This window comes from Aethalodelphis obliquidens, unplaced genomic scaffold (assembly GCF_003676395.1).
Source record: "Aethalodelphis obliquidens isolate GAN/ISIS:26980383/991018 unplaced genomic scaffold, ASM367639v1 scaffold30, whole genome shotgun sequence".
NCBI lineage: Eukaryota > Metazoa > Chordata > Mammalia > Artiodactyla > Delphinidae > Aethalodelphis > Aethalodelphis obliquidens.
In genome coordinates, this window is record NW_020837974.1 from 15078908 (window position 1) to 15099427 (window position 20520).

The 20520-nt window shown below is 51.5% G+C and overlaps 1 protein-coding gene across 1 annotated transcript; it reads right to left on the minus strand.

Moving 5' to 3' along the window:
* Window positions 1-631: 631 nt before the first annotated feature.
* On the minus strand, window positions 632-19759 carry LOC113630314 (integrin alpha-D-like). Its single transcript, XM_027125513.1, is given in 27 exon segments — window positions 632-745; window positions 1208-1318; window positions 1575-1676; window positions 1799-1912; window positions 3496-3544; window positions 3780-3858; window positions 4879-5014; window positions 5276-5430; window positions 6427-6584; window positions 6704-6834; window positions 7517-7726; window positions 7815-7955; window positions 8106-8248; window positions 8359-8488; window positions 9765-9847; window positions 10051-10151; window positions 10153-10196; window positions 10296-10366; window positions 10369-10409; window positions 12820-12965; window positions 13693-13826; window positions 17033-17141; window positions 17267-17337; window positions 17473-17512; window positions 17514-17577; window positions 19557-19662; window positions 19753-19759. Coding segments are annotated over 27 exon segments (2790 nt in total).
* Between the last annotated feature and the right edge of the window lie 761 nt (window positions 19760-20520).

Below are 20520 nucleotides of genomic sequence, written 5' to 3' on the forward strand. Positions count from 1 at the left end.
CCCTTTCTGGAAGCCTGGTTCTCCTAGTTTTGGGGGACCCCATTCAAGGGGGATGTTGGTTCAGACAAGCTCTGGACATTTCATTCACCTCCTAGGACAGTCAGCTCACTTGCCATTACCAAGGAGCCTGACGCCTAAGCTGAAACCCATGACCAACACACAAACACACACACACAGATACACACACACACACACACACACACACACACACAACTTATTTTGCCCTCCTCTCCTGAAACTAGTCACGGCACCATTAAGAAAAGATGCTCACAGGCCCCAGTCACCTGAGAAAGAGAGAACATTTTCTGTACCCACAAGCAGCCCCTCCCCCCTTACAGCATTCAGGTCCCTAGATTAGAGCTCTTTCATACAAGGAAACTGTGTTATAAACATCCTCATTTAATGTGACAGTTCTTATACATATGAGAATTCATGCTGGCATCATGCCCGCTTCTGTAAAAAGTGGGTCATCACTGAAGTCTGGTAGATATGTAAAAACATAAAAACCTTTCGATGCCTTGGGAAGATGGCTTAGCACCTGGCAAGTTGCTCAGGCCAGTCCAGATCTACACAGAAGTTACTCCCATGGAAGTCAGCCCATGGGGGTACAGCTAAATGGGAAAGTGGATTCTTAGGACAAAGGCTGATTGGGGGCCTCACCGCTGAGATACTCCCCATTGAATGTGACAGTGTCTTCAGGGTTGTCACCCATCATTTCTTTGTATTGACGTTTGAAGAAGCCACACTGTGAGGGGAAATAAATCAGAAAATCTGGATCAGAGGGCAGGGTAGGAAGTTGGGAGTAGGAAGAAGCTGAGACAGAAGAAGGAAGCCAAACTGACTTGTATTTGTGTGCCAGAACACTTATGTGAACAACAGCTATCACGTACTGAGTGTCTTCTCTATGCCCAGCTCAGTAGCCGTACACACCATCCACAGCAGAAAAGCAAAGATTCTGCATACCCTGGCCTCATGTCTGTCTCATTTCAGTCACTCTATGATGTAGGCATTATTTCATTTCGAAAATGTTGAAAGGGCCTCAGGGAAGTTGAGCAACTTGCCTGACATTATACAGCGAGTCAGAGTGAAAATGTGTACCTGGACCTGCCTGACTTCACTGTCTGAGTTCTCCCTGCTATACCCTCCTGTCTGTGGGAGGGCTGGGGTTGGGTGCTGGTGGTGTCAAGAGTGTGATGAAAGCACTCACCTTGTACAGTGTAGCTGTGATGAGAGCCAGCAGCAGCAGTCCTCCCACAGAGCTGCTCACAATGAGGGGGATGGGGTTGTAGACCTCATACTCTTCTAGCACCATCTCCACCTGATTTGGGGATCAGAAAGTATCAGGCTGTTCCAGACTCCTTCCAGTTTCCCAATCTTTAACTCCCTCCCTTTCTTCATCAGTCTCTGCTCCAAGGGGTGAGATACAGAAGCATTCATGGGCTTAGGAACAGTTGCCTGCCTAGGGACCTCCATCCTTCCTCCCTCCAGGCTTGCAAGCCCCCCACCCAGCATCACAGATTTAGCATCAGGAGCTCTCTGATCAGCCTGGTCACTGCCTACCACACGATCACTACCTGGGCTCTCAAAAATGCCTCCTGTCCTTGAAGCTGGGAATACATGGATCTGTTGAAAATGATTTCAGCCACACTCACGACACATGTCTTCTTCTGCAAAGTCTACAAAAAAGAAGGGGAGGGCTGGGAACTAGCTCTGGGGAGGGCTTGGGGTTAGAGAAACACCCTGGCTTGAGGTGGGCACAGACACATCAGGCCCCACCTGAGTCTGGGAAGGGACACACCTGGCTGGCCCAACCGAAGCTGAGGTTGCCCTTCAGAATAAAGTCAAGTTCCTCCTGGACGCCAAAGGAGGGGATATCACAGCAGAACCTCAGGCAGGCAGCAGTGGAGCAGTCCTGGGGACAGGAGAGGAGTGAAACTGAGGCGGGTCTTCACTTAAGGAGGAACCACAAGAGAAAATGAAATCTATCACATTTGGGGTGGGGAATAGATGGACAATCCCCATCCTACCCCTTTCTCTCTCTGCTTCAGTTTTCCCACCTTAAAATCTTCCAGTTCTAAACCTCTTTTCAAATTTGAGTAAATCACTCAGCTTCTCCAGTCCTTGGAGAGGCATGTAGTATATGGCCATGGGCACAGCTCTGGAGCCAAACCACCTGGGTTTGATTCCTGGTTCTGCCACTTACCAGCTGAATGACAGGGGTAAAAACCTCTGGATTTCCTTGTTGGCAAAAAGGTGTATAACAGTAACTATATCGGGACCTCCCTGGTGGCGCAATGGTTAAGAATCTGCCTGCCAGTGCAGGGGACAGGGGTTCGAGCCCTGGTCCAGGAGGATCCCACATGCCGCGGAGCAGTTAAGCCCGTGCACCACAACTACTGAGCCAGCGCTCTAGAGCCTGCGAGTCACCACTACTGAGCCCAGGAGCCACAAATACTGAGCCCACGTGCCACAGCTACTGAAGCCAGCGAGCCTGGGGCCTGTGCTCCGCAACGTTAGAAGCCACCACAATGAGAAGCCCGCGCACTGTAACGAAGAGTAGCCCCCGCTCGCCGCAACTAGAGGGAGCCCGTGCTCCCGCAGCAACGAAGATCCAACGCAGCCAAAAATAAATAAATAAATAAATAAATTTACAATAGCTATATCACAGAGCTAATAGAGTGGTTAAATAAATGTAAATACATGTAAAGTACTTAAAACAAGGCCTGGCATATCGTAAGTATATATGACTGTAAGCTCTTATTGTAAATTTCAGTGTTTTCCCGTGGATAGAAGGGGAAATTCACACATGGAATTTGGAAGGGCAATGACACTGCCTGAACCCCCTCTCTAGTTCCCCTGAAAATTGGCACAGCAGCAGCAGCAGCAAACTCTGTCCCATGGCAATATTATAAGCTTCTGATCAACCCTAAAGCCTCTGGAATTCAGCCAGGTGGGTGGGGCTCCTTGTCCTGCTCCCACCCTTGCCCCTTCCCCAACCTTTAGAACCCAGAGCAGCAGCCCTACACTTGCCTTTCCTGTGGCCTGCTCAGCCCTGGGCTCTTAAAAACCGTCCCAACAGTTTCTCACATCTCTGCTGTCCTCTGAGTTTTGTGAGAACCTGACCTTCTCTTCACCCTGTGTGGTGACAGACCATATCCTGTTGGGCACAAGCTCCCCACTTCAGAGTGCTCAGAAAAGCCTCAGTCTTAATCTAGTAGCTTCAATTCAGCGTATTCGTGTTTAGCACAAAGGCTGGAACTGGCTTCATGTTAAAGGAAGCCTGCATCTTGGAGAGAGAGAAGAGGATACACAGTGGTGGCAAGGTATGTGTGTCCCACCAGCAGGTCAGTTCGTCAGAGAAGAACCAAGAATTGTGGGATATGGTGCTATGGTATAAATATATGGCTGGTCACAAGAATCGCCATGTGGGGAATCAGAGTGGCTAGCTTAGATACCCATCCTCAAAAGAGCAGGCTGGCCTGCAGGGCGAGGTACTAGGCTTGGAGGAAGCTCCAGGGAGCTCCCCACCACCAGGGTCTGCAGGCTGAACAAGGAAGGACAAGACTGGGACAGAGACTCAAGGAAGTAGGTTGGAATTGAATCAGGGGCAGGGGCAGGGCTGTGGGAACTCACGAGCTACAGGCTGATAACTGTCCAATCAAAAGCATTTCTTTGTTAGAAGGAGAGCCAAAGGGAAACACAAGGACTTCTCATCCTATGAGGATGGGAGACCCAAAAGCTTGAGTGTCTGGCTATAAAAGGAGATAGAGCTCACTCACCCTGAGAAGCTGAGGCTGACACTCAGGTCCCCTTGCCCACAGTTCTTCTCAAAGGGGAGCTGCAGCAAAACAGTATATTCTCTTCCCATCCATGTCTTAATCCATCTCCAATCCCCTCATTAGGAGCACTCATCGACATTGAGTATTAGCACCCACCCTGCACCCAGCACCGTGCTAAACACTGGCAAGTAGGGCAATGAGGGAGGGGCAGTTAGAATATAAAGGGAAGATAAGAGAAGATCCTTGGCTTCAAGGAACAGAAAGCTTAGCTAAGGAGTCAAATCCAAATCACACTGGAACAACCATTCAACAAACATTATAGATTGTCCATGATGGAACAGGTTCTGGGTCAGGAAAGGTGGGAACTACAGGTGAATGAGACACGGTTCTTGCACTCAAGGAACCTTCAACACCAAAGGAGCCACAGAAGTAGACACAGATTGCTATGAGTCCAGTCACATGGTATTTGGCATGGTATCACCATGACACAACAAGAGGCCAGAGAAGAGGTGACAGATGCTGAATGTAGTGTTCAAAAGAGAGGGAGATCAGACTGGGGCTTTGGGGACTAGAGGAGATCTTTGAGATGGAGAGAAGGCGATGTTTTCCAAATAAGAAATATGGCATGCAGGAAGGATGTAAAAATCAACTTCCAAACAATGTCTTAATCTGTTTATTATGTGCCCTTACTAGGAAAACTATGAGCAGTTCTAGGTACCTATGATCCCTTGACAGTGCCTCCTCTGAAAGAATAAGGGAATTGTAATGTGAAAATGGAAGGAAGGAAGGAAAGAAGGAAGGAGGGAAAGAAGGAAGGAAGGAAGGAAGGAAGGAAGGAGGGAAAGGAGGAAGGAAGAAAGACGATATGGATAGAAATGAGAAAAGTTGGGAAGGGTCTGCAGAATGAGAACCAGAGAGTTTATGTTGGGGTGAAGTGGATAACCAGCTGGGATGTGTGTAGGGATCCAAGCTGGGCAGGGCTGTGGTAACTGGGTGGAAGCATTTTAGATTTGAAGTGGTTGGTGGGAGCCACTGTTGGCTCTAAAGCACATGGAGACACAGTGAAAGTCAGCACACCCCTGGGACTTCATCGGAAAACTCCCAGAGGCAGTGAAGCGGTCCTGTGAGCCCACAGCCAGCACAGGGTGCAGGTTCTGAGATGAGGAGGTGGGCTCCCCAACCAGGAAGAAGTTGAGTCGCAGGATGATCGGGTTCCCCACGTCCTCCACACAGTCCTGAGGGAGAAGGGGCATTCAAGAAGCCGCTCTCCTCCTCCTTACTTGCTACTACTTGGGCTTCTCCTCCACTGCATCCATGCCCCGCTGTCCAGACAGCACCCCATCCACGCTGTGGAGCCAGGTTCCTCGGGCCCGACTTTCCCCTCTCCAGCTGCAGGCTCCCACCCTTCCCACCTCACTCAGCAGGGAGTGGAGATGCCAGAGGCTAGCCTTGGGCTCCTTCCTCCCTCTCCCTTTCCCAGAACCCAAAGTCCTCACTGGTAGAAGCAGCTTCATGGTGTCACAGTGCTCTCCCAGCCCTAGGGTTTTTCTTCGAGTCAAAGTCCAGTTCTTGGTCTCATTAGACATGGCACGAGAAATCAGACCACCTGGGTCCAACGCCAGATCATACATGACAGAGCTTCGGACGTCACCTGAAGCAGAAGGGGGAATGGAAGACGGAAAGTGAGAGAAGCGCAAATGTTCTGTTTTCATTGTTTCATGCGATAAAGACTTGCTGAGCGCTTTCTGTGGGCCATGAACTGTACCAGGTGATGGGGATACACGTGGGGAAGGTGGAGAATTATGGTCCCTGCCCTCATAAGCTCACAGCCTAGAAACAGAGACCAGCACATAGGACATAACATCACAGCGAGATCCATGCAAGGGTGGGGTCCTCAGTGGTACCCAAGAGGGCTTGTTAACTCAGGCTGGGGGTCAGAGATGCTTTCCTGGATGGGCCTCGTCTGAGCTCCAACCTGGAGGATGAAAAGGAGTCAGGTGAAAAGCGGGGAGGAGAAAATCCCAGACTCTGGGAATAGTGGCTAAGACCAGAAGGGAGAGGGAGGTTGGCACATTAATTAAAAAGGAGCTCCCTGGAGGTCCAGTGGTTAGGACTCTGCACTTTCTCTGCCGAGGGCCTGGGTTCAATCCCTGATGGGGGAAGTGAGATCCCACAAGCCACATGGCCAGGTCAAAAAAGAAAAGAAGTGTATGGCGTAGGGGGGAAGGGGACAAGGTGAGGCTGGAAAGGCAGAGAGGGACCAAATCATGGGGTCATTGTGGGCAAAACTTCTGGTCTTTATAAATGCAAGAAAGGGGCGGTTGAGGGGTGTTAAACAGTGTTTAGGACCAATCGCTGTAGTTCCCTGTGGAGAGTGCAGGGGGCGTGCAAGAATAGCCGTGGGCACAGCTCAGAGTGGGTGGGAAGGCGAAGCCGTGTCCTCGAGGAAGGCGGTGGAGAGAGCAGACCTCGGATGTGTCCTGGAGACAGAACCTAGAGGCCCGGGTGTGGGAAGAGGGAGGGAGGAGGACAGCTGGGTGGACATGGAGGTGAGATTTGGGTTCCTGGGCTCATTCTGTCCTGAGGATATAGGGCTGGGGGCCTCTCGGGGGCAGTGAGGGTCTGGGTCTACCAGGAGGAAACTCACCTAGCTGGTCCTGTGAGCTTTTGTGGATAGTGAGACAGACTGTGGCGTCCCCAGCTTCCAGGGCGGTGGGCAGCTCTTCGCAGCACTGGTACACAGACTTTGTCACCTCCGGGGGCGTGAATCTCATAGCCACCTCCACGTTCAGCACCGGCAGGCTCCTGAGGGTGCATGAGGGGCTGAGGGCGGGCCTCTGGCCCCCAGAAGGAGAACAAGGGAGGGGGCAGCTTAGTGAATCAGACACAAGGGGCAGGCAAGGGGGGAGTAGGGGAGTTTTCACCTGAGCAGCAGCGCGTGCCCCTGGGCCCCGATGGCCAGGTCCACCAGTCCATCCTGGGTGAGGTCCTGACCCCCGCTCAGTGAATGCCCGAAATACTGGAGCCTGGGGGAGAGCTGGGAGCCTGCAATCCGCTGGCCAGGGAAGGATAAAAGCAGTGCAAATCAAGGAAAGGGGATTGGAAAGGTTGGGGAAGAAAGATTTGGAAAGGACACTGAGTAGAGAAGTTGAAGAGCGGGGAGGAGGGGAGAGCAAGCAAAGTGAGGACCCCACAGTCCACAGGCAGAGAGGAGAGCACTTTGGGTCCAATGAGCACCACGAAGGTGCAGGCCAATGACAAAATCAAAGCGTAATGATGGGAGCATAATAGATTCATTTATTCATCGTTTACACATTGATTCATAAATTACGTATGTTCATTCATAAATATTTGAGGAATGGAGTGCTTAGTGCTCTCACTGAGTTATCTTTACAAGAAGCCAATAGAATTTGCTCATCCTTTCATAGAAGGAAACCAGGGCTCACAGAGGCTAAATCGGTCACTTGCCTGAGGCCACGCAGCTCACAGGGCTGGTCAGGCATTTGACCTGGGGCCTGTGATCTCTTAACTACTAAGCTGCCCACACACTCTGAAGTCTGGAGTCAAAGGAGAGAAAGAATTTGTGCTTAGCTGGGCCTGGGGAAATTCAGGAAAGTAAACCACTGAAAGCAGGAAGGGAATGGTCACTGCCGAGGCCGGTGACGGGAGGCGGCATCAGGTGAATCTACGACGGGGGGAGGAGGCGAACAGAAGAGGCTGAAGCAGAGAGGCCTCACCTGGCTGTGGGCGGGGCTGATGCCCAGTCCCGAGGTTCCGTGAAACAGGTAGACAGCACCCCGGTTCTCCTGCTCTCCCGGGGCCCTGATGGCCACGTCCGACAGCCTGTCCCCGTTCACATCCCCCAGCACCGTCAGAGCTGCCCCAAAGCGGCCCCAGGGGTGGCCTTGCTCCCCTCGCAGGACAGCACCACACTGCCGCTTAGCCCTCTGCAGAACACAAACAGTGTCAGGTCCCACCCCAGGCGACCCCTCCACACCCAGACCCCACCCAGCCCGGGTCTCATCAGCCACTCACCCCCCGGGGAAAGGGGCACACGGACACCTGCCCACCCCGGCTCTGCTCATAGTAATGGGGGGCCCCGATGAGGACCAGGTCGGAGCTGCCATCTCTGTCCACGTCCACGGAGCTGAGGGAGGCCCCGAAGTAGGAACCGATCTGGAGGGCAGAGCGTGGAGTCATCCTGCCTACCCCTGCACCCGCGCTGGGCCAGGTCCCGCCTCTCCCCGGATACCGGCCCCTCCCTGCTGGACCCCACACCCCCTTCATCTCCCTCTCTGCCCCTGGAGACCCTCCTCCACACCCAACCTGGGTCCCTGTGACTTCAGCCTTCAGTCTCCATTGCCCGGACACCTGCGTGAAGATGACAACCTTCCCGGTGTGCTGATGGCGGGGGGCCCCCAGGACCAGGCTGTGTACCCCCTTCCAAACGGCCAGCTCTGTGGAGTAACCTGAGGGGACCAGGCCTCAGCACAGAGGCTTCCACTCCCCACCCCCGGGCCCCTGCCCTTCCCAGGCAGCCCGTCTCCCGCCCGGCCCTCTGACCACAGCCTTGCCTCACCCAGGTAAGAGTCACTCATGTCCGCGTGCTCCTGAGACACGTGGATGAAGGTGGGGCTCCTATTTTCGGGGTACAGGAAGGCACCTCCAGACCAGCTGAAGCTCCCCACAGTCCCCAGAACTGGTCCATCCTGGGAGGAAAGGATTCCAGGGCTGAGCAGGTGGGAAGAAGAAGAAAACAGCCTATTCGGAAGCAATGGCTGCCACTGACTCCGCCCATCATGTGGAATTCTCTTTGCTCTTCCCTGGCTCTCACCAGCAGCCTCCGTGTCCCTGATTCCTACATCTCTCAGTCCGTCCCCACTGCCGCCATCACGGTCACCCCAGCGCCTCTCACCCACTGCCCTTCCTGCCTCCTAGCTTGCTTTCCTCTGTTTCATCTACTGCCCCAGAGTTGGGTTTCTTCCAACCCAAACGTGCAGCCACGACCCTGCTGGCAAACCAGGGAGGCTCACTGCCCGCAAGCTCCTGAGGGTGGCATTTAGGATCCTTCCCAATCGAGCCTGCGCAGTGCCACTCTGTTCCAAAATACACCAAGCCTCTGGCCTGGACGCTCCTCTCTCCTCTTTCTGGGACGCAGCTCCTCTCTCTGGAAGAGTCAGCCTCTAAGTCAGCTCTGCGAGGTCTTCCTAGGCTCCCTCAGAAAGGGATTGGCATTTCCTCCTCTGAATGCTTACTGCCTTTTCAAACTTTTGCTTGTGGCTAATTTAGGACATATACAACAGCCAAAAGAAATGTGTAATGAATCCGTAAGAACCCGTGACCCAGCGTCAGTGATTAACTCATGACAAACATTGTTCCACGTCTACGTCCCCCTCAATTGCCCTCAAAGTTATTCTGAAGCAAATCTCTCTGGATATTTTGAACACACATCTACTTTCAGACAATTGTCTGTCTATATTGTCACTTCTTTGGTCTGCACGGGCTGGTCTTTCCCATCTCTCCCACCCTCTCTCCGTGCTGCCCCTAGCTCACTCTGCTCCAGCTGTGCTGGCCCTTCTATCTCTCTAGTACAGTAACCTTGTTCCTGACTCAGGACCTTTGCACTTGCTTTTTCCTCTACCTGGAGCAATCTCTCGCCATATTTTTCCAGGCCTCGCCCTTTCTCATCATTCAGCCTCAGCTGTTACTCCTTAGGCCTCCTCTGACACCTCTCTTTCTCTATCCCAATGCTTAGCACAACCTGAAAGTCTTTCGTTTGTTTGTCCTTTGTCACCGCCTCCCACTAGTTATGCGATCCAGGAGAGGAGGAACCTCCGCTATCCTGTTCTCTGTACCTACATACACTGCCTGTATGTCTCTCCCGGACTAGATGGTGAGCTTGAGGACAGGGTCTGCGTTCTTGTTTATTCTGGTTCCCAGCTCCCAACACAGGGCTGGTGCCTGATACTCGTTAATCGAGCACACACTCCACTCACGGTTGAGCACGGAACTGAAGCCTTCTTGAGACATCTCATGCTGGAAGGAGCGACTTGTCTTTGACTGCGTTCCTGTGGGCAAACAGGTCAATCAGGCTCCCGGAGACCTTGAGACCATGAAGATTCAGAGCAGAAAGAGGAGAATGTGGTCTGGGGCTTGGGTTCTGGGGAACAATTTGGGGTGAGCTATGAGCAGGGATGAACCTTCAGGACTGAGGGGCACAACTGGGTCGCGACTCTTTCAATTCTGAGACCCAAGGTCACTCCCCATTTACCCTCGACTGCAAAGATCTCCTGCAGCTGCTTCTGGGTGTTGCTGAGTGCCGCAAAGTTGTCCACCTTGAACACGTGGTCCTCCGAAGGCACTGAGCCAATGATTCAGCTCTGTCCTGGCAGTGGGATCCTGGAAAGCATCTCCCACCTGTGGCAGAGAGGCAGCCGAGGAGGAAGAGCCAGCCAGCCTTTCTGCCTGGGGGAGGTACAGGCTGAGTCTGGGGGAGCCATGAGGAAGGGGACGCACCCCAACGGCATAGCGGACGATGCGGGCTCTGTCTGCCTGGGGGATGACGTCGCTCTATTTCAGGGAGTCTTGGCAGTTTTACGGGCCCCATTCTTACTGTGAAATAGTTCTTTCCTATCGAGGAAGAAAAAGGGGGTGACTCTACTGAGATTCTGGGAAGAAATCATTTGCAGCACTAGAAGCTCCTCTGGAAAGACTGGGGAGTCCTGGCGCCCTGAGACTCAGGTATGTTAAGACATGGATACATACTGACAATCATTAGTGAGACTGAGAACAAAGGTACTCATATTCCTTGTTCCTAAAGTTCCATCCGCTACAGAACCTCATTCCCAGGAGGCAACAAGGCAAGTTACTTCACCTCTCTGCGCCTTTGCTTCTCTCCATGCAAGATGAGAGCAATAATTGTACCATAGCTGGTCTCCAAAGATGGCCCCCAGTGAGCCACACCTGGTTTCTTTCCCGTATTGAGCCTGGCCTGTGACTCCGTTTAATCAGCAGCATGCAACAGAAGTGACCCTGTGCCAGTTATGGGCCTAAGAAACCTTGGTAGCTTTTGCACTTTGCGGAGCCCTGAGCCGCCATGAGAGAAGTCTAGCCAACCTGTTAGAGGCACCCCGTGCAGCGGCCACATGAAGAGAGAGGCCCAGCCTCCCCAGCTGAGCCCAGCCTTCCAGCCAATCCTGCCAAGGCAGCAACCACGTGAATGAAGCTCTCATAGTCCAGCCTCAGGTGCCACGTGGCCACAGCCACGTGAGAGACCCCACCTGAGAAGAGCTGAGCCCCAGGATCATGAAAAGGAGTAACAAAAGGGGCGTTGTTTAAGCCACTAAACTTGGGAGCGGTTTGTCAGGCAGCAACAAATAACTGAGACAAATAGTATCAGGTTATCCTGAGGGTCAAATGAGGTGAAGCTTTTCCAACAGTGACTGGCCTACAGGTAAGCATTAATTCTATGGTAGCTATTACAAATGATTAAAAATGTAACATATATGTTCATGCAGTTCTACAAACTCAGAATAAACACACACACACACACACACATATGCACCAAATAACATACACACACCAGATATAATACTGAAGCAACCTAAATGTCCCGTGTTAGGGAAGGGGTTTAGCAAATCATGACCCAGCCCCTTGGTGAAAAAGTACACAGCCATTTCAAAGGAAAACAATAAAAGCTGTAGAGAAGCATGGAACAGGTTTATGGAACAGATGAAAAAAATGGCAAGATGAAGATAGTTCTGCCCTGATTGTGACTATATAAAATATGTCTAAATAAAGACAAGGATGGAAATGACACTGTGCTTTTTGAGAGTAGGATTTATTTATTCATTTGTACTTATTCTTTCTTGTTGCCAAAATACTGCAAGATGGTTGGGTAGAGGAACTGTAGGTAATATTTCTTTTTTTTTTTTCAAAACTTTCCTTAATGTTGTTGCCTTTTTGTCTTTTTTGTAATGAAACTTCTAAAAGAAAAAAAAAAAACAAAACACAGCAACCACCCAGTCAGTGGCAGAGCTGGGCTTGGCTCTAGGGAGCAGGGAGGTGATGGGAGAGGATGGATTTTGATGAGAACTACACCAGCGCCCACTGCTGGGAGGAGCTTTAGGGACTGGGAGAGATGCCTCTCCTGTGTGACTTTCAACTCAAGAGACAGAGGCTTTCTTCCTGGTTGTCCAGTCCCAACAGGTCAGTGTTCAAGGCAGAAAAGCCACCCAAAAGTAAAGAGAGTGCCTTTGGAGAGATCATCCCTTTTTCAATATTTCTCCAGCACCATCCCCAGGGCAGTGCCCAAGGGTGTGCAGGGAGTCAAGGATCCCAGACATTCTACCCAGTTTTTTCCCATGGGAACCACACATTCCACTGTGGTCCCACGACCTAAGCCATTTTCTTCCTGGACCACCTAGCCCCCAGTTCTGGGCAGGCACATGGTACATAGAGACTTGAGTGGATGAGGGATGAAGGGATGAAGAGAGCTGAGTGGTGAGAAAGGCACAAAGAAGACACTTGGAAATAATTCCTGAGTCCCTTCCAGGGAGGTAAAGAGGAGCTGCACCATTTTTTGGATAAAATCCCCAACCATTTATCTCGCACTTCTTGTGCGGAAACACCTCACCCATGTTATCTCGCTTAATCCTTCTAACCAAGTTGTGAGTTTTTCCTCATTGGACAGTTTCCTGAGGCTTAGAAAGAGTCAGTAACTCCAAGGGTGGCCCAGGTAGCTAGCGGAGAGCCAGGATGGGAACCGAGAAGCAAAGCCCAGGTGGGCTCAGGGTCCAGCCAAGCCAAAGCCAGGCAAAGGGGAAACACGCTGCAGAGGAGTCCCGCCCTAGATCAGGGGATGGCAATGAGCGATGGGACCAGAAACACTCCAGGGAGGACTCTGCCTGCAGCCCCCTCGCTCCCCTGTGAGCCCCTTTCCCCAGAGCCTCCCTCAGCCTCTAAGAAGGGCTGTGCAGACCCAGCAGTAGGTAGCAGTGAGGTAGCAGCTCATTCACAGGCAGCATGGGGCGGAGCTTACACCACTGTCTGGGTGCCTGTGGCTGTGAAGGTCAGGCCACTCAGTTGGACGATGGGATCCACCAGGCTCTGAGGGCTCCGGCTGCTCTGAAATTGGCTGAAGGTGAAGTGGGTCTTCAGAAGGTTTGAGTATTGCATCAGCAAGAACTGTGAAGGCCAAGAAGAGGGCCCTGGGGCTCAGGAGTTGTTTTTTAGGAAGTTTTTTATTTTGGAATAATTTTATATTTACAACCCATGTTCCATGTGATTTTGATGCCCGACAAATATATACTGAGACCCAGAAAAAAATAAATGGCCCCCCAAAAAACTGGAAAATCAAAACCAAATAATGTTTCTTTCATAGTTTACAAAGAATACCCTTGCCAACAACAATATTTGTTAAACTTAGATTTTTTAAAAAAATTTATAATACATGAAATCAATTTGTAGTTATATTTCCTTGCTTCTCAAGAATTTGTATATATATATACACATATACACACACACACTGGTTACTGGGAAATAAAACAATAAGATAAAGAAATTGTGAGTTACATGGAAAACATAATAAAGAAATCATCATTTGGCCAAGTTACCTTCAGTCAAATATCACAGTAAGTTGATTTGATAATCCTTTCAATGTATTTAAACAGCAAAAACATTGTATTTCCTGTGGCATGCGGGGACATAGTACATGTGATGGGGGTACCTCCTCAGATTAGGACTCAAATCGGCCCTGCACTGGGACCATACCTTGACCTTGGACCCTGGCCTCCTCATGGCACACGTCCACTGAGCCAGCCCCCAGCGATGCCAGGCCCCCTCCCAGGTTGGCCTTCCCAGAGGTAGACCCTCCCTGATCCCAGTCCCCAGGCCTCGGGGGCCCAGCCTTCACCAGTGTGTGGGTGCCCTTGAACTGGTCCATCACAGCTCTGACAAAGTTCTTCATCCGTTTAAAGTCATTTCGGTCAATGCTGCCAGAGCCGTCAATCAGGAAGACAACGTCTATCTCTTGATGTGGACACTCTGCAGAGAGGGAGGGAGGAATCAGAAATGCATGGGCAGGTCCCAGCCACTTCCTGGGACCCAGAAACCCTTTCTGCTCCACAGAGCCAGGGGGCCATCCTTGGCGTAGGGATGCCAAGGCCCCCTGGCCCACCCAGTTTCTGACACCCTCCAATGAGGAGGTCCAAATCTGTTGCCCAAGCCCCTTCTCCCTTCAGCAGAATCCCTGTTGCTCCCCTCCCTCCACAAGGCCTACAAAAGGGGAGGAAGAAGTAGAGGGTGGGGCCCGGGTGGGTTCCTAACTCATTTAGTCAACGAATATTTATTGAATACACCACCAGGGATACTGTGGGGCTCAGTGGAAGGCAATTTAGCGAAGCGGTTCAGAATGTGCATCCTGGAACCAGCATGCCTGGGCTCGAATCCCACCTCTTCCCACCTCTTAGTGGTGAATGCAGGCAAGTTACGTAACTTCACTGGGCTTCAGTTTTCCCCATCTGTAAAATGGGTGATAGTAGTGCCTACCTCATGGGATTATTGCAAAGATAAAAAGAATGAATATGTACATAAAGTGCTTAAGACAGGGCCTGGCACCCCATGAGGGGTAGCTGTTATCACCATCATCACCACATGCCAGGCATTGTTCTAGGCCCAAGGACACACCTGCAGCGGATGCTAAGGTATGCCACCAAGACCTGCCCCCCACCAGGATGGAGGCGCTCATTCCCAGCTGCAGGAAGCTGGCTGTTGATGGCTTCCAGCAGAGTTCCTCCCTAAGTGTCACCCCACTCAAAAGGGAGGTGCCTTGCCCAAGGTCACCTCCTGCTCCTGCAGGCAACCCATATCCGGCCATGCTCTGAGCTCCTCGTGGGGCAGCTGAGGCCTCTCACAGTGCACCCTCTCCATCTGCCAAGTCCTGCTCCCCTCACACTCTCATAAGGGTTGCTCCCAAGAACATTCCCAGGTGAGCCTCTAAGTCTATCTCTGGGGAAACCTGATTGAAGACCATAACTTTAAAAAAGATCTCGTGGGCTTCCCTGGTGGCACAGTGGTTGAGAGTCCACCTGCCGATGCAGGGGACACGGATTCATGCCCTGGTCCGGGAAGATCCCACATGCCGCGGAGCGGCTGGGCCCGTGAGCCATGGCTGCTGAGCCTGCGCGTCCAGAGCCTGTGCTCCGCAACGGGAGAAGCCACAGAAGTGAGAGGCCCGCATACGGCAAAAAACAAAAAACAAAACAAAAAGATCTCGTCCCTGCCCTTGTGGAGTCCACACCGTAATGGAAAGACACATCATACGTAAATGAACAAATAAAACATTTCAGGTTTTCCCCAGACTTACATAGGGGCTTGTGGCCTGCGTGCAAAACCCGGTTGATGCCTCCACCAGCACCCCACATCCTGTGTTGGTCCCAGGGTGCTGGGAGATCAGACCGCCACAGCTATGAGGTGTGATGCTGAGCTGTGATACCCTGCCTCAGGGCACTGAAGCAGAATGCCTTCTCCCATCTCCTCACTCCTCACCCATCCCACCTACTCAACCAACATCACCAGTGCCCAGAAGAAATGGAAGATCACTTCCCTCCCTGCTTCCTTGAAGACCAGGAAATCCAGCCACCGACACAGCAGGCCAAGAAGCCCTCAGGTGCTCCCCTTCTCACCCTTGATCTGTCCCTGACAGCTGGGTAGCTGGCGTTCCCTGCCACCACGTCTTGTACTTGGGCCCACATTTTTAGCTGCATCACAAAACCACCCCCACATGCTCTCTCAGACTAGGCCTGGGGCCAGCACCCTTGCAATGTTACTTCTGTTTCTTGCTTCTTTTATTGCATCCACTGGGCTTCCCATAGCAGGCAGCTGGCTGTAGCTGAATGGCCTTCTGAAAAAGAACTGAGCCAATCAGGCAAGGTTGGCTCAAGCTCTGGGCTCTGCCACTTCCTAAAGTGGAAACTCACCTCTCTGAGCCTCAGTTTTCTCTATCAAATGGGGATCATCCTGGCCTCCATAAGGATCTTGAGAGGATGCTATAAGGTGAGGCACACCCAGAACCCAGTACCCAGTACTGCCTGGCACACAGTTTTGCCAAATCTATTCAAACCTGCCTCGTCTGGACCAGTTTTACACATCTGTGTCCCATTTTCATCAAGCATCCCACCTCATGAGCCCCAGAAACATCTAGGAAAAGACATTTACCATCTAGTAAATGTCTGGCTGCACAAACATCCCAGGTGGGGCCTGGTACCCACAAGAGTCTTTTCCACTCTCTCTGTCCCCTCTATAGACTCTGCTCTCACAATTTGGTCTGGGGCCTCTTTCTGCTGCTGTTTCGCTTTCTGCTAAAAGCCCACCAAGGCTGGCGTCATGGTTTCTCTGGTTCACATCATGCCTTGAGTGGTCCCTGGATCTCATTTGGGGCCCACTATCCCTGGTGGTGTAACTGCCACAGATGGGGCAGTTCATCTGTATCTTCCTCCTAGGCGGAACACATGGTCTTCAGCTAGAAAATCAGTCATAATGGCGATCACATACATGTGCCAGAAAGGAGTCTAAGCACTTTATGTGTATTACGTTTTCTAATCCTAATAGCCACCTTGATTATTAAGCTCCATTTTACCAATGAGGAAACTAAGGCCCAGGGAAAGAAGCCGCTTGCCCAAGAACACAGAAGATGAACTTGGAAAGACAGACTCTCAGAGAGAAGCCACGGCAGGGCCCCCAGTCACCATTCTCTGTGGTTGACATCAGTGCTGCAAAACTGTGCCTCACACTCCCCATGGCTGGGTCATTTGCTCCCCTTGGAAGGGGAGGAGTGAGTCTGGGGGGGGTCCTGGCAGTTCAGCAGTGAATGACCCAGGACTGCTTCCCTCTTGGATTCTTGGATCTATCGTCCTCACCACACATTCTCACCCCCCCAAGGCCCTTCCTCTGGAAACCAGGAGGCATCCCTGCACCTGCTGGCAAATATAGGGCCCTCATGCCTCCTGCAAGAGCTGGACTCCCTCCTGCCCCATCAGAGCCATTACCGCTTGGCCGGCTTAGGGCTCCTGCCATGAGCTACCCCTCCTGCCAGGCCAGACCATGCTCCCAGCCCCTCCTGTGCTTGCTGAGGCCTCTGGGAAGGGACCCGCACACAGGAGGCCCAAGAGGCCGAGACCCAGGCTTCATGCTCTGCACGCATGAGCAGTGCCAGCACGTGCTCCACGTGGAACTGCTGTCTCTAGGGGACCTTAGGGTGGCGGGGACTGTCCAGGTGATCTGCAGGTGGGAGCCCAGCAGGAGGCAAGTGCCTTTTGCATACATGTTCTCCCCACAGGCTCTGTGCATGGTCGGGCCACAGGCCTGGGGACAGAGGCCTGTGTGGGCGAGGGGGCCCCCAGAATACTTCCCCTCCTTCTCGCCCAGCCCCAGCCTCCTCTGGCCCCTGTTCCTCCCTTGAGACCCTCCTGGGACCCAGAAACACTCACCAGCAGCCAGGAGAGATCGGTGGAGGCCACCAGGGACAGGCCCAAGGACGTGTTCACGGCCTCTGGGGGTGCTGAGAGGACAGACACACAGGGTCACACTCAAGGGCACACCCTCGTTTGGGGGGACAGTCCGAGCTGGAGGCTGAGGAGGGGGCGGTCCGGTGTAGGAGGGTTGAAGGCCCTGATTCCTGGGGCGAGTCACTCACTATTCAGCAAGATGGGCCGACACAAGCCGGTGGCAGCCAGGGCAGTCGTACAAACGTCCTGTTTTGTTGACTGCGACCACCTCCAGGGGGGCTCCCACCACGAGTCTGGAGGCACAACCAGGACAGACAGGGGTTGGGGCACAAGGCGCTTCGGGTGAAGAAGTGTCACGGGGAAGTGAGACTTCGTGAGGGGAGCTCTTGGCTTCGGCCACATGTGAGGCTATTAAAAATTAAGGCCCAAGTCTAACCCACGTATGTTGAAAGGCCGCGCTGGGCTTTTTGTTTATTTGTTTGTGTATGTGTGTGTGTATACATAAATATATATGTGTGTTTGTGTATGCAAATGGTTTGTGTGTGTGTGTGTGTATTTTAACATTCACCCAAAATAATACTATTCAGAACAAAAACAGCGTTTTCCAGCCACAGGTCAGCGCGATTTGTTTCCTAGGAGCCGTCATTCGGAGCCACCCAAGAAACAGTTCGCCTCAAATAGAAAAAGCGGAAAAATGTCCCGAAGCCATAAGCTTTTGAAACCAAATAGATAATTCTGTAATTAATTGGACAATTTAAATATAAGATAAACAATTTAAATTGGACCATTTTAAGCAGCTGTATCTGAAGCCACATCTATATCTGCAGTCCTATAAATGCACCCATTTATTTGCAAAATTCCTTGAGAGGAAAGAATTTTTTAATTTGGAAAAATGTTCTCACTACCAACAACCTCGCTACTCAGATGAGGAAACTGACAAATACTAGTGTACTTTAACTAGTTAGCCAAGCAAGTCTTGTTAAATTGTCATTTAACAAGATTCCTTCTAGAGAGCCATTTCTTTATGGAAACCTGAAATCCCTGTTTGTCTAAGCCTTGAGGATGAAACTGAATCAGATGCTGGAGATGCAGCCGTTTGGGACCTGCTGGCACGAATGTGTGAATCAACTTTTAGCCTTAGACTATTGATCTGCATGTCTTTCTTCACCCCAACCCATTCCTTAGACGTGGGCTCAGTCTTCCCGTACTTGGGTAACAACTCAGCAGAAACGAGGAAAAACAGTAACTTTGTAGCAATCAGAATATCATCCAATATATATTATTTACTTTACTGTAAATACTGGTAAACAGCAGTCAATCAAGAGTTTTTTATTCATTTTTTTTAAAAAATAGGGCCCAACACAGATTGGTGGTGATGGTAAGTGGGACAGAGGCTCTCTTTGGACTTGTTCAGTGTTGTGTGATCAGGAGAGTCCCAAGGGAACCCACGCGAGAGGGGGCTGGAGAGGTTCTACATCCTGATGTAGGTGGTGTTTACCTGGGTACACACATATGAAAAATTCATTGAGTTGGATTTGGGATTTGTGCATTTCAGTCTCTGTGTTATATTTCAACACAAACAAACAAAGAAAAAACTCTGGCTCCTGGCACTTGCTTCCACATTCCCAGCCTGCCAGCAGGGTGAGGAAGGAGGAGGGATGTACATTTAGAACTCAGTGACCTCTGTGTGCTCCCTCTTGGCCAAGTGAACTGTCCTGTGCTCTCAGGCTCTTTGCCAATGCCACCTCCTCTGTGAAGTTTTCCTGGAATTCCCTCCTGGGTTTGAGGTCTCCCTTCTTCTGCCTCCCAGACTTTGGTTATTCTTGCATCACACTGTGACTTCAACTCCTTGGGTCCCTGTCTCTGGGACCCAAGAATGTGCACTTCTGGAGGGAGGGCAGGTACATAATTTGCTGGTCCAAGTGCAAAATAAAAATGCGGGGTCTCTTGTCATTGGAAAAAAGTGTTTCCCCCTTTCTTCTGCAGTGCCTCCCTCTATGCCTGTCCTGGTGTTTCCTATTTGCTATTTGGTGTCACACTCCTTCATGCACGGGGATCCTCACAGGGCCAGCACAGACCCTTAAGGACCGGGCAGGCTGGGCACGGCTGACCCTGTCCTTGCCCAGCTCATGCCAGGGGTCAGTAGTCAGTGGTGTCATGTACAGGCTCCTCGCCCATGCTGCCCTTCCTCCAGGGAACCTCCTGGGCTGCCACATGCAGCCACCTGCCTGCAGGCCAAGGGGGTGGAGCTGGGGAAGTGGGCGGAGCCTACCTAGATCTGCCAAACTGGACCACGCTCTGCCCAAAGCCGGCTCCATCCTCTTGGAAGACCATGGGCTCCTCCACATCCAAATTGAATCCATGATAAGAAGCCAGGACTGAGGAATTTGGGAAGGGGAGGTGAAAGGGACAGTCAGAGAAGCCCCTTCTCCTCTGGACCCCTGACTTCTTGGGGTCTTGATACCCACCCTGCATAGCCTTGGTTCCCCATCTGCCCGGGAGAAGGGCATTCTTTCCTTCTTTGTTTCCTGGTTGCCTTCTGTGTGGCTCCCATCTCTCACCCTCCATCAAAAATAGTCAAATCACAATGCAACGGGCAACAATCCAGAGAAATGCCCCGTCATGGGCACTTCAAATACATCCACAATCTGAAATTAGGCCAGTCACCTCCTGATAGCTTAGATCAGGAATGTCCTTTAAAGATAAATTGACCGTACATCTACTGTCTAAACTGGGACCTTCTGAGAGTGGAAGGGGCACCATTAATAATTACACCAGGGATATTGGGACTGCCCCCAGGTCATCCACTTAAAAACTGTCGTGCCCCATCTTCTCGTTATGCAGAGACCCTGAGATCCAGATTGGGGAACAGACTTAGAATTCTGAGATTAATTACTTGTCATTATGTGTTCTCCATGTCCCCGTCCCTGGTGCCAGGCTCTAGGAGGGCAAGGACTACTACATCTCTCTTGTCTTGGTGCCTGGGACAGTGCCTGGCCCTTAGCAGGGGACATGTATTTGCTGACTGACCCAGAACTGCACAGCAAGTCACTGGCACAGCCAGGAGTCCAATTCACTCTCAACAACCTTGACTCATCGACGTCCCCCTTCCCAAAGGCTAAGCTAGAAAGCCTCAGGGAAGACCCCCTGCATTTCAAGGGCTTTTTCCAACCCGCCCCCCCGCATTTGTCAACCCCAAACACAATCCATTGCTTGGAACTGGGATGTTCAGAATC